Source organism: Bufo gargarizans, chromosome 10 (assembly GCF_014858855.1).
Source record: "Bufo gargarizans isolate SCDJY-AF-19 chromosome 10, ASM1485885v1, whole genome shotgun sequence".
Lineage (NCBI taxonomy): Eukaryota > Metazoa > Chordata > Amphibia > Anura > Bufonidae > Bufo > Bufo gargarizans.
Genome location: NC_058089.1, coordinates 26,550,232 through 26,563,168, shown reverse-complemented (window position 1 = coordinate 26,563,168; position 12,937 = coordinate 26,550,232). Strand labels below are relative to the sequence as shown.

At 44.0% G+C, this 12,937-nt stretch overlaps 1 protein-coding gene across 2 annotated transcripts in view; it reads right to left on the bottom strand.

Annotated features, from left to right (window-relative positions):
• Nucleotides 1-3,622, bottom strand: part of ANO9 (anoctamin 9) — a 63,841-nt gene extending 60,219 nt beyond the window's left edge. For both annotated transcript variants that reach the window (XM_044270135.1, XM_044270136.1), the window contains exon 1: nucleotides 3,218-3,622. In XM_044270135.1, coding sequence (XP_044126070.1) covers nucleotides 3,218-3,223 — 6 coding nt within the window. In that variant the 5' untranslated portion in view covers nucleotides 3,224-3,622. The remainder of the gene's footprint in view (nucleotides 1-3,217) is intronic.
• Between the last annotated feature and the right edge of the window lie 9,315 nt (nucleotides 3,623-12,937).

The window sequence follows — 12,937 nt, the reverse complement described above, 5'->3', positions numbered from 1 at the left end:
TGCCCGGCACAGGCTGTTTTAGGCTAGGGCTACACAGCGACAAAAAGGTACAACTACATTAGCTCACAATGTTTATTATATCTAGTGATGAGCGAAGTGATCATTCAAAACTTCAGATTAATACTGTACAGAGATCCGTCTCCGTACAGTATTAGAATGTATGGGCTCCGATGAGCCGAAGTCAGTTATTCGTGAATTTGTGTGTGACTTCGTTGAATAACTTTAGTAGTTGACCTTTAAAGTGGAAAACCACTTTAAAACTTGAAACTGAACTTGGCTTCGGTTCCGATGTACTAGTCGGAACCGAACCAGAGTTTGGTTTTTAAGTTTTAAAGTGGTTTTCCACTTTAAAAATCAACTACCGAAGTTATTTAACGAAGTCTTGCGCGACTTCGAGAATAACTAACTTCGGCCCATCGGAGCCCATACATTCTAATTTCATGCACACAAACGTATTTTGTTTCCTTGCCCGGTCCATTTTTTGGTAGCCAGCATGCAGAACCATTCACCATTCACGGCCGCAAAAAAACCCCCCAAAAAAACAGGAGTTACTTCGTGTGCATTCCGTTTCCGTATTTCCGTTCTGCAAAAAAATAGAACATGTCCTATTATTGTCCACATTACGCACAAGGACAGGACTGTTCTATTAGGGGCCAGCTGTTCCGTTCCGCAAAATACGGATGTCACATGGACCTCATCCATGTTTTTTTGCGGATCTGTGTTTTATGGACCACAAAATACAGACGGCCGTGTGCATGAGCGCTTAGACCAGGGATGCTCAACCTGCGGCCCTCCAGCTGTTGCAAAACTACAACTCTCAGCAAACCCGGACAGTCTACAGCTATCAGACTACAGTAGGGCATGATGGGAGTTGTAGTTTTTCAACAGCTGGAGGGCCGCAGGTTAAGCATCCCTGCCTTAGACCAATTCTGCAGCTGTCTAAATTTTGCGACTTTTTTTTCTATCTATTCATGTAGGTGCGCCTTTTTTATTTATTTATTTATTTTTATGACTGAAATGAGCCAAAATTTTGAGTTTAATGAGTCAAATTTTTTACTCCACTCTTTGGAGTGGTGAAATGCGACTTTTTTTTGCATCAAAAGGGGCACTTTCAGGCAAATGTGTGACTTTTCACAGCACAAATCTGCCTTTTTTCATGCGCCTACTAATTAGACCATTCTCATTGAAATTTAACTACAAGGGACGCCTCACCTCATTCATCCTCTGTAGTGCGACTTTTAACAAACAGCCTGCAAGATCAAGCAAATCCACTACTCCAGCTTGTTAAATGTGCCCCATAGTTTTTTTCTGCCATTTTTGATGGCTTTTGCATGTTTTCTTTTTTTTTTTGTGGTGTATTTTTACCCTTAAAAGGGCTATTCCCATCTGGGACATTGATGGTATATCACTAGGACTTGTCATCAATGGCAGATAGGAGCCGGTGCCAGTCTTTAGACCAATACCGATCTCCAGAATGGTGCCCCACTTAGTGAACAGAGCACACTGCACATGCGAGGCCACCCTCTATTCACCGCCTTGCTCAGCGATTCCATTGGCGATAAATGGAGAGCACGCTGCGCATTGCCTACTAGCTTTCTTTTGTAAACCTCCATTGTTTTTATTTTGCAGCTCCAAAAAATGCATTACATTTTAATGGTGTTTTTACTTGACTTTTTTTTAACAATGTTTTTTCCCCCCATACAGCTCTATGGAGGTAGTAACATTACAGGGGCCACATACCTTCCTATATAAATAAAAAAATAAAAATAATACCAGATGGCAAAACACTTAAACACAAAAAAAAAAAAAAACACTGCTGATCAAGCCAGATCTGTTTTGAGGTGTGTTTTGAGGGTCCGCAATCCAGAAGGACTGTGGAACGGAGGCACGAAACCCCAGGAAAGCACTACCGCAGGGTTTTTGCGCATGACTCCGCACCGCAAAAAACATGTTCTATTTCTTTGCTGTGTGGCCGGATCACGGACTCTCTCAAGCTGAATGGGTCTGGATTTGTCGCAGCAGCCACACGGATGGTGCCCGTGCATTGGGGACTGCAAATTGTGGCCCCCAATGCACGAAAAGGCCGAACAACAGCCGTGTGAATGAGCCCTAAGGCTGGTTTAACAGCTTATTGTTGTTTTGCGTTTCTGCATTTTTGGTGCTTTTGATAAAGCATGTTCCCCCTATGGTGTCCTTTTCAGGCATTTATTTTCCTAGGGAAAAGTTGATGGGAGTTAAAAAAAAAAAACACCTGGAAAAAAATGCCTCATCTTGAGATTACCCTAACCTCATGTACAGTTTGCAGATCGTTTCCATGCAGAAATTGACCTGCCATGCGTTTTTAAAATTTAATAGCGTTATATTTGCTGTTTTAGCTGCAGATTTCACCCTTTTCAATAGAAGGGTGAGATCTGCAGTGAAACCGCGTCAAATCCACACCAAAAAGTGCTGTTAGACATTGTGGTTTTTGGTGCAGATATGTTGCAGAAACGCACAGAAATTCATGCGGATCTTATGGGTGTTCACCCACGTTCTTGCGCAGGTGGCTTTAGGCTACCTGCACATAGGTGCAGAAATTTTGCGTGGATTTCTGTGCGTTTACGCTCCAAATCAGTATCAATTACTTGCTCCTTTTTTGTGGATTTGATGCGGTTTTGCTGTAGATCTCATACTTCCACTGAGAAGGTTGATCCACATGGCAGGTCAATTTCTGCATAGAAGGAAAAAGCAAAGTCTACAGGTGAAACTCAAAAAATTAGAATATCGTGCAAAGTTCATTTATTTCAGTGATGCAACTTAAAAGGTGAAACTAACATATGAGACTCATTACAGGCAAAGCGAGATATTTCAAGCTTTTATTTGTTATAATTTGGATGATTATGGCTTACAGCTTATGAAAACCCCAAAGTCACCATTTTGAGGTCCCCTTTGCTCAGGGGGTACGGATTAATTAGCTGACTAGAGTGTGACACTTTGAGCCTAGAATATTGAACCTTTTCACAAAATTCTAATTTTAAGCTGCATTACTGAAATAAATGGACTTTTGCACAATATTCTAATTTTTTCGAGTTTTACCTGTACATGAGATTTGTCTAATTGCATACACTTTGCTCTCACTGTATGCGGTTTTTCCACACGAGAATCCATGCTGAAAAAAAAAACGTGTGTGTAATACGCACAGAGTGGAGGTAACCTTAAATTGTGCATCAGCTCTTACCAACATCTTGAGGTTTCAGTGTCCCAGGCGCTCGGAGTGGCTTGACCTCCTTCAGAAAATCCCCGTCTTCTCCCGAGAACCAGAATGAAATCCAGCTAGATCTGTGAATTGTCTACCTCCTCTTTCATATCTGTAGTGTGTAACTTCTGTCGTTACCAAGTAACTTCAATATTTGTCACCATCCTGACGCCACTTTCTTGTCCATAGGAATGTTAAGTCCTTGGTGTCCTCCAAGGTATTGACCAGATCCCTCCAGAAACCTATAAATCGGAATGAAATAGGAATGTGCCAGCCCTCTGTGCCCAGTGGTTTCTCAAATATGTGCCCAATTCTGTGAGGGTCTAGACTTCCAGGAGAGTCTGGCGTGATAGCTGTGTCCCTGGAGAGACCTGACTTCCGTGATTGAAGTCTCTCCTCCCTGTGAGCCTGAGGCTGTAGGTGGAGAAGACATAGGTGTCTAAAGCAGGTGAAATGCACAAGGGACACTCCCAGAATCCGAGGACTTGGATATGTGTCTCCTATTTCAGCATTAACACTTGTCTACTTGCCCAGTTTTGAAGGCCAGACACTTGTATGTATGTATGGAAAGTAATTCCCATAGATATGATTATATATATATATATATCTATATATATATATATATATATATATATATATATTTATATATATATATATATATATATATATATATAAAATCACATGTATAGGAATTATTTTCCAGTGTGTTTTTTTTTCACTGGAGTTAATGTACATTATTACCCAACTGATCAATCATGAGGAAGCCCAACAAAACACTACACAAAATACCTAAGGGCTCATGCACACGGCCGTTGCCAGCTTAGCGGACCGCAAATTGCGGTTTCCGCTAAGCACGGATACCACTCGTGTGCATTCCGCATTTTGCGGAACGAAACGTCCCACTCTCTATAGAAGAGTCCTATCCTTGTCAGTAAAATGGATAATGATAGGACATGTTCTATTTTTTCACGGTACCAACGAAAGGATATACGGATGCAGACAGTACACGATGTGCTGCCCGCATTTTTGACGGCCCCACTGAGATGAATGGGTCGGCATTTGACCTGCAAAAAATGTGGATCGGATGCAGACAAAAACTAAGGGCATCCGTAAGTGTTTTGCGGTCGCAAATTGCGGATCCACAAAACATGAATACCGGCCATGTGCATTCCGCATATGTTTTTTTAGGTCAATGACAAATTTTTTTTGTTTGAAATTTAAAAAAATCTGTAGCTTTAAAAAAATGACATGTGCAATGTACTGTATGTTGGTGGCTTTTAATTTGGTTTTTGCAAGCTGTTTTATGTACCAATGTATTTTCTCCATAGCTCTCTACAGAGGAGGTAACATTACAGGGAGCACATACTCCCCTAGTAAAAAATCCATACAAAAAACACTTACTATATAGGAAAAATTCCTCAAAAACGCCTAAAAACCCACTACAAGTTTTGCTCTCATTACTATCCATGACATCACATGACTATAATTTTATTTGCTATAAAATTTTACCTCATTTTTGAATCTTCAGAAAAAAAGTATGAGGAGCTTTAGGCTACATTCTCACACGTCCATTTTAAAGTGAGTCATTTTTATTTTATTTTTTGCTAATGTGTAGTGACAGAGATAGGGAACATTTTTCTAATAGTTTATTTAGAAAAATCGTATATTTATACTAGAAAACTTGGGCAGAAAAGTCCCTTAGCAGAGCTCTCTCTGAGCATTGCTAAGGGACATCCATCTTCCCAGTACAGTACAGTGCAGTACTGACTGGGAAGACGCACTGGGATGGGGGCTGCTGGGCGTCTGTCCTTACTGCTCCCTAATACTGGGGACAGTAGATTAATATGTTTAGATTAAATATATATTTATACACCAAGGTCTTTCACTGATCAGTGTGACCAGCAATGTCAGTGAGTTCTTCTCTTGTATTCCTGGCATGCTGTTTAATTAACAAGCCTCCGGGAGAAATGTCTGAGCGAGCGGTAAGCGCTCGCTATTGGCAATGCAGGGAGGCAGGGGGAAGCTCTTCTACTGTATATAAGGACATTATGGTGGCAGGCAAGATGGCAGACAATAGCACTCTACAGTAGTTCTTCTGTCTCTCCTGATTTTCCTTCACTACCAGAAATAAAATATGGCATTTGTGACGATAGGTGTCTACTTGTGTAATGTGCCTGTCTTAAACTGTGGTGATGGGTGTCTTAACTTGTTATCCCTCACCTTGCAGTGAAGTCTGTATCTCTGCAGTATTGATCACTTTGCTGACTTTGTATGCTGTAGCTTACAATTCTTCTGGTAGCCTGGGGTCCTGCAGTCTCCCTGGAGTAGTGGTCTTCACAGATGTAGTCCCAGGGCTCTTAGAGTGGGAGCAGATGGACATGCTCGATCAATCGAAGCTTGCTCAGCTAAGCATCCCTAGAATTCTCTAAAGCTCCCCCCCTGGCAGGAAGTAGGGCCAGCTTACTAACACCAAGAGGGGAGCAATGGAATGGATCAGTCTTGCTTTCAGAAATGTTATCTCTAGGGATAAGCGAATCGACTTCGGATGAAACGAGCGCTCCGTACAGTATTAGAATGTGTTGTATTTTGTTTTATTATCGGAGGAAGCAGCCAAGCACAAAGTTATTCTTCAATCGGAAATCGTGTCATGATAGTGAAAGGTTTTCTAGGATAAATACCAGAATAACAATGTCCAAACATGTCCCACTGTAGAACCCCAAAGTACCACTCGGATGTGTGTACACCCCTCGTATAGAACAGCAGAGCATGGAAATGTGTATGCCGCATATGTTATGAACTGTTTATTTAATCTCATAGAAAATTCTAGCGTAGAATATGCGCCATTGTAATGTACTGGACATGACCTTCTGTTGTACTGGCAATGTAGCATCACTGCTCTGCATGTGCCTGAGGAGCGGGGCCCAATAAACCAAGATTCGTTAGGTGGCGTCACAATGACGGCTCATTCCAGTGCTGGGTTCACAGTTCATGTGCTTATTATTATATATTTAGAGTAATATTTCAGACGCTGATCATCCGGGGCCCCCTGCAATCTGTTGTAATCCGCGGGGAAGGAAAACCCTTTCAGAACCATTGCAGGAGAAACAATCCCACTGAGGTCCATAAACGGTCCATGTAATGAGTGCATGCGAAGAGCAACGTGATCCCATACACAGAATGTAATCTATACTAACAGGGTCCTTCAAGGCCGGCCGGATGAGGAGCGCAGCGGTGGGGGAGGCCGAACATGAAGCGGCTTGGCGGTGAAGGTACAGGTGAGCAGAGGGTTAAGTGTGGGTGGGGGCGGGCTTGGAAGAGAGGCGCGAGTTGCTAGGGTAGCGGGGGGTGCGGCCAGCCCTGTGACGGAAGGAGGAGGCGGGGAGCAGGAGCATTGCGGCCAGGGGAGTGAAACGCCCACCCTCCCGTCCCTAGTGTTAGGTGGTAATCGAGGAAGTTTTGGGGTTCTGTTTTATGTGTCGCGGCAGTCGTGGAGGCGGGGGAGGTCCTTGAAGTGGAAGAATATGGTGGTACCTGGGGATGGGAGGGCCCCGCGGGAGGGGCTGGACTCTCATTGAGGAGCTAGGAGTAACTAATTACGCGTCCATCAGTTGCTGCCTCCGAGCTGGGTTCAACGGCTGGGGGCAAGATGGAGACGCAGGTGTTTCAGTGTTTATGAGGTTATTGGGGCTTCTAGGACCTCCCTCGTCATTGGTTAATTTAAGTTATTATATTATGTATTTATTTAATAAACGGCTGCTGTGGCCGATTAAAATCCAAGCAGTGGTGTTGTGTGTTTATTTCTAGGGGTTAGGTGGGGGCAAGGTAAAAGGTATTTTGGTGGGACTGAACGAATAGCCAATGCCCTCTTCATGACAAAAGATCCTTTATTATCCCTTGAATCTCTGACAGTTTGACCCTTAGGCACCATGCAAACGACTGTTGGCTGTTTTGTGGTCCGCAAATTGCTGTTTTGGCCGTGTGCCCATAATAGATCAGTCTCCTATCCTTGTCCGTAATGCGGACAATAATAGAACATGTTCTATTTTTTTGCGGCACGGCCATGCGGACATACGGCCATTGTTTTTTTGACCACATTGAAGTGAATGGTTCCACAAAAAAATGTGGGCCATAAAAATAAAAAGGCATGGAAACGGAAAAAAACCAAAAACATTTGGTGTGCATGAGCCCTTATTATGATATACAGTACTGTGCAAAAGTTTCAGGCAGAAAAATGCTGCAAATTAAGAATGTTTTCAAAAATAGAAGTATTAATTGTTTATTTTTATCAAAATGCAAAGTGAATGAAGAAGAGAGAAAAATAAAGTTAAAGGGCTTCTGTCACCCCACTAAAGTGATTATTTTTTTTTGGGCTAGTGAAATTAGTTATATTGCGATATATGACAATATAATTGTGTTACTTACTTTGATCCAGAAGGTTCTGCTAAAAACGAAGTTTTATAATATGTAAATTCGGTCTCTAACAGCAAGTAGGGCGGCTACTTGCTGCTAGCTGCTGCAGAAATCCGCCCCCTCGTCGTGTTGATTGACAGGGCCAGCCGGGATCTCCTCCTCCGGCCAGCCCTGTCGGCATTTCAAAAATCGCGCGCCTCTGTTGATTCAGCGCAGGCGCTCTGAGATGAGGAGGCTCGTCTCCTCAGAACTCCCTCAGTGCGCCTGCGCCGATGACATCACCGAAATAGAAGACGTCATCGGCGCAGGCGCACTGAGGGAGTTCTGAGGAGACGAGCCTCCTCATTTCAGAGCGCTTGCGCCGAATCAACAGAGGCGAGCGATTTTTGAAATGCCGACAGGGCTGGCCGGAGGAGGAGATCCCGGCTGGCCCTGTCAATCAACACGACGAGGGGGCGGATTTCTGCAGCAGCTAGCAGCAAGTAGCCGCCCTACTTGCTGTTAGAGACCGAATTTACATATTATAAAACTTCGTTTTTTGCAGAAACTGCTGGATCAAAGTAAGTAACACAATTATATTGTCATATATCGCAATATAACTAATTTCACTAGCCCAAAAAAAAATAATCACTTTAGTGGGGTGACAGAAGCCCTTTAATATCCAGAATGACCAGAGTCAGTTCTTCTAGGTACACTTGCAGTTTAAGAAGTAATTGGGAAGGGAGGTTGTTCCAAACATGATGGAGAACTATCCGCAGATCTTCTGTGGATGTAGGCTTGCTCATATCCTCCTGCCTCTTCATTTAATCCCAGACAGACTCTACAATGTTGTGATCAGAGCTTGTGGGGACCATATCATCACCTCCAGGACTCCTTGTTCTTCTTTACTCTGAAGATAGGCCAGGAGATATGTACCTGACTGACCTGTTACATGTGCACTTGGCAGCTGAAGGCATCTGTGTTGGTCTCATGTTAAAAATGATGTAATATATGCAAATGAGCCTCTAGAAGCAATGGGGGCATTACCGTTACACCTAGAGCCTCAGCTCTCTCTGCAACTGCTGCACTCTCTGCACTTTGATTGACAAGGCACTGACGACACACAAATCTACCTCTCTGGTCCAGACATCACCACCTTACTATCAAGAATCCCACAATGTCTATCTTCTATATCATCCTTCTTCGCCTCTCGCTTTCTTAAACTTAACATGGATAAAACAGAATTAATAATCTTTCCCCCATCTTGTTCAACCCCCCCAACAGACCTATCTATCACGATTAATGGCTGCACATTATCCCCAGTCAACAAAGCCTGCTGCCTTGGAGTGACCTTGGATTCTGCCCTTTCCTTCCGATCACACATCCAAGCCCTTTCCACCACCTGCCGCCTCCAACTCAAAAACATCTCCCGCATCCGCGCTTTCCTTAACTTTGATTCAGCAAAAATGCTTGTACATGCCCTCATCATCTCCCGCCTAGACTACTGCAACATTCTCCTCTGTTGCCTTCCATCTAGCACTCTCGCACCCCTCCAATCTATCCTCAACTCTGCTGCCCGACTAATCCACCTCTCACCCTGTTACTCCTCTGCCTCTCCCCTCTGCCAATCCCTTCACGGGCTCCCCATTGCCCAACAAATTCACTTCAAAGTACTAACAAATACATACAAGGCCGTCCATAACCTGTCCCCTCCCTACATGTCTGAGCTACTTTCCTGATACACCCCCACACGCACTCTCCGATCCTCACAAGACCTCCTTCTCTCTTCTCCTCTTATTGCCTCTTCCCACAATCGACTCCAAGATTTCTCCCGTGCACCCCCCATACTCTGGAACTCTCTACCTCAACATATCAGACACTTGCCTACAGTGGAAACCTTCAAAAGAAACCTGAAAACCCACCTCTTCAGACAAGCCTACAACCAGTGACCCTACTGCCTCTATACCGCCATGACTAACTTCACCCGCACCTACTGTGTCCTTCTCTCATACCATGTAGATTGTAAGCCCTGACGGGCAGGACCCTCTCTCCTTCTGTACCAGTTTGTAACTCTTGTTTATGCTTAGTGCAATTGTCTGTATTATGTATGTGCACCCCATATGTACAGCGCTATGGAATGAATGGCGCTTTAATAATAAATAATAATAATAATAAAAGGCCAGGCAGTGTAAAGGTGATCATGCCTGGTCCTGATTTCTCCTTAAGTCTCGTGCTGTGCCGTGCACCTCAGTATCTGGTGCAAGTGCAGTACAGGAGTGATTTGCAGTAAGAGAACTTAGGCTACTTTCACGCTTCAGTTTTGTCCCCATTCATTGTCATAGGGGACAAAACGTAACTGAATGAGGGCTCATTCACACGACTGTACCGTTTTTTGCGGTCCACAAATTGCGGATCTGCAAAACACGGATGGCGTCCGTGTGCCTTCCACAATTTGCAGAACGGAACAGGAGGCCTATTATAGAAATGCCTATTCCTGTCCGCAAAACGGATAAGAATAGGACAGGACTCTTGCTGTCCACATCTTTTGAGGCCCCATTGAAATAAATGGTTTCGTATACGGCCCGTATACGGAACGCAAAATACGGTAGTGTGAACGAGCCCTGAAACGGAGTGCACCAGAATGCATTTTGTTCCGTTTGGTTGCGATTTAATCGTGGACAGAATAAGGCTTCGTATACATCACCGTTCAGCCTTTCTGTTCTCCTGCTCCGTTTAGGATTCGGCACATAACTGAGCCGAACGGAACCTAAGTACCCCATAGACTATATTGGGGTCCATTAGGTTTCCGCTCAGAAGATGATTTTGGAGCGGAGACAAAAGTTGTGCATGTAGGACTTTTGTCTCCGCTTCAAAAATCTTCCTCTGAGCAGAAACATAACGGACCCTATTATAATCTATGGGGTCCTTAGGTTCCGTTCGTCTGAATTATGTGCCTTCTCCATCCTTTCGGTTCTCTGGCTCCTAAATGGAGCAGGAGGACGGAGAGGCTGAACGGTGATGTGAACGAAGCCTAAAGCTGCAAGCAGCATTTTTCTGTCTGCGGTGTGGTGCGGACTTACAATGTAAGTCAATGATGGCGGATCCGTTTTCTCTGACACAAAAGAAAACAGATTCGGCCCCCATTGACTTACAGTGGTTTTAGAGATGGATCCGTCATGACACTCAATGTAAGTGAATGATGGGGGATCCGTTTTCTTTTGTGTCAGTGACTTACAATGGTTTTGGCTATTTTAGAGATAACACAACTGGATCCGTTCAGAACGGGTGCAGACGATTGTATTATTGTGACGGAAGCGTTTTACTGATCCATGACGGATCCAGCAAAAACACTGGTGTGAAAGTTCCCTTACTTTGTAGCATTTTTCCACACCTGCCTAAACCTTTTGCACAGTACTGTACAATCTACCCGAGTACAGAACTTACAGAAATTCTGTCACCATGAAATTCACAGTTAAACCAGTGAGTCTCTAGGCCAGACATCTTGCCTGGGCCTTTCCGTATCTCACCTGCTCCATTGCTCTGAGTATAGGTACAAGCGCAGAGGATGTGCTGCTGCTACTTGCCACCGAATGTCCATGCACCACTGACATCTGGGTACACCGGGAAGAGGAGGCTGTGGCCTGTGGACAGGGGAGCAGCGCCTCTTGTAAGCTGCTTCGAAGAGGCTGAACAGATCTATCAACAGTCCTAATATGAAGAAGAAGCACCACTCCATCAGTCCTGAGTTCACAGGCAACCTTTCATCTCATCCTCAGCTCATTGCTGTGAACATGGGTGAATATTTCCACACTGGTATCACCTTGTCTTATTGGAATTCTTCTTCTTCTTCTTCTTCAAGATTGATGGGTGGTGGATGAGTCCACGTCCACCCTCTCGGAAGCACAAACCCGTTCCTTGGTGAGATTTGACTTACAGTTCTTTTCCTTCGTGTTGTTACACCCCACGGACATATGATTATTACAAGAGATAAGCGAAGTTATGGAAAATTCGATTTATGACTAATTACTTCGTGTAGAGTGGAGGAGTGCTGGGGCTTCAATGAGCAAGTGCCTGCCCCTGGGTGCACCGAAGACCTACTTTACACGATAATACAAAGTGAAATTACTCGGGAACAGTGCAACAGATCTGTATAAATGAGGTATCTTTTTACTCGTTAGAATCAACCCTACCATGACTTATGCCTGGTTTATTAGAATTGTTGATCCTGCTGACAGATGCTCTTTTACTTGTGGAGAGGAACTAAGGGAAATCACTACTGTGTGGTTGGCACTAAACATAGTCTGATGAGGCCCAAAGGAGATATTATCATTATGGGGGGATACTATTACTGTGTGCCACACAAGGAGGGCACTAAGTGGGTTCGCCATTACTGTGTGTCTCACAAAAGAAGGCACTGTTACCAAGTAGAGGTATAAAGGCCACCAAGTGGGGTTGGATGCGTAGGGAGAACAAATTGCCGTTCCTCACTGCTTTATTTTTGGGTTGGGAGGTATACCCTTGGGCGCCGAGGACTAGGTCCGTCTGTTCCCCTCGTGCTATGACACCGATTGTCACTGGACATTTACCTCGTATGTATGGGCAGCTTTGCTATGAGATGTGACTGGCGTACGACATGTGCTGCCGTGATGATTGCTTTCTATAATGATGGCTGTCATATTAACTTCCAGTTATAAAGGACATATTTAATGCACCATGTAAATTATGTGAGGTATGCTGGTGAATGTGGCCGTCTAGGTATCACTTGTGTTTTAATTAGCCATACAATATGTATAATTTACATGGGTTAATAATGGGTCACAAGTCATGAGCTGGCAAACGTAAAAGAAAACCAGGTGTTTCTAGGATAAGTCTCTAGAATAGAAATAGTAATGGATGCTTGTAATACGAGATACAATGTGGCCGGCTTACTGGCCTTTTCACAGGTTTTGTACTTGTTGATTTCCCTTTTCATGTAAAACCTGTTTTTCTAGTTTTTCAATAAATACTAGTTTAAAGAGTTCGCCTAAAATTGAAACTTCTGAAGTTCCTGAATGTTGAGGGTCAGAGCGCTGGTTCCCCTCTGGTCACAAGTAGGTGGATGTCTGATTCCCGTGTGTGAATGGAGCGGCATGTGAGTCACTGGTCCCCTGAACTCTATGGGGTCCGTTCACACATCCGTGCAAATTGAGGACCCATTCATGTCAATGGGGCCGCAAAAGATGCGTAGTTCAATTCCGCGGCCCTGCAAAAAAGATAGAGCATGTCCTATTCTTGTCCACAATCGCAGGGCCAGCCACGTGTGGTACGCAAAAT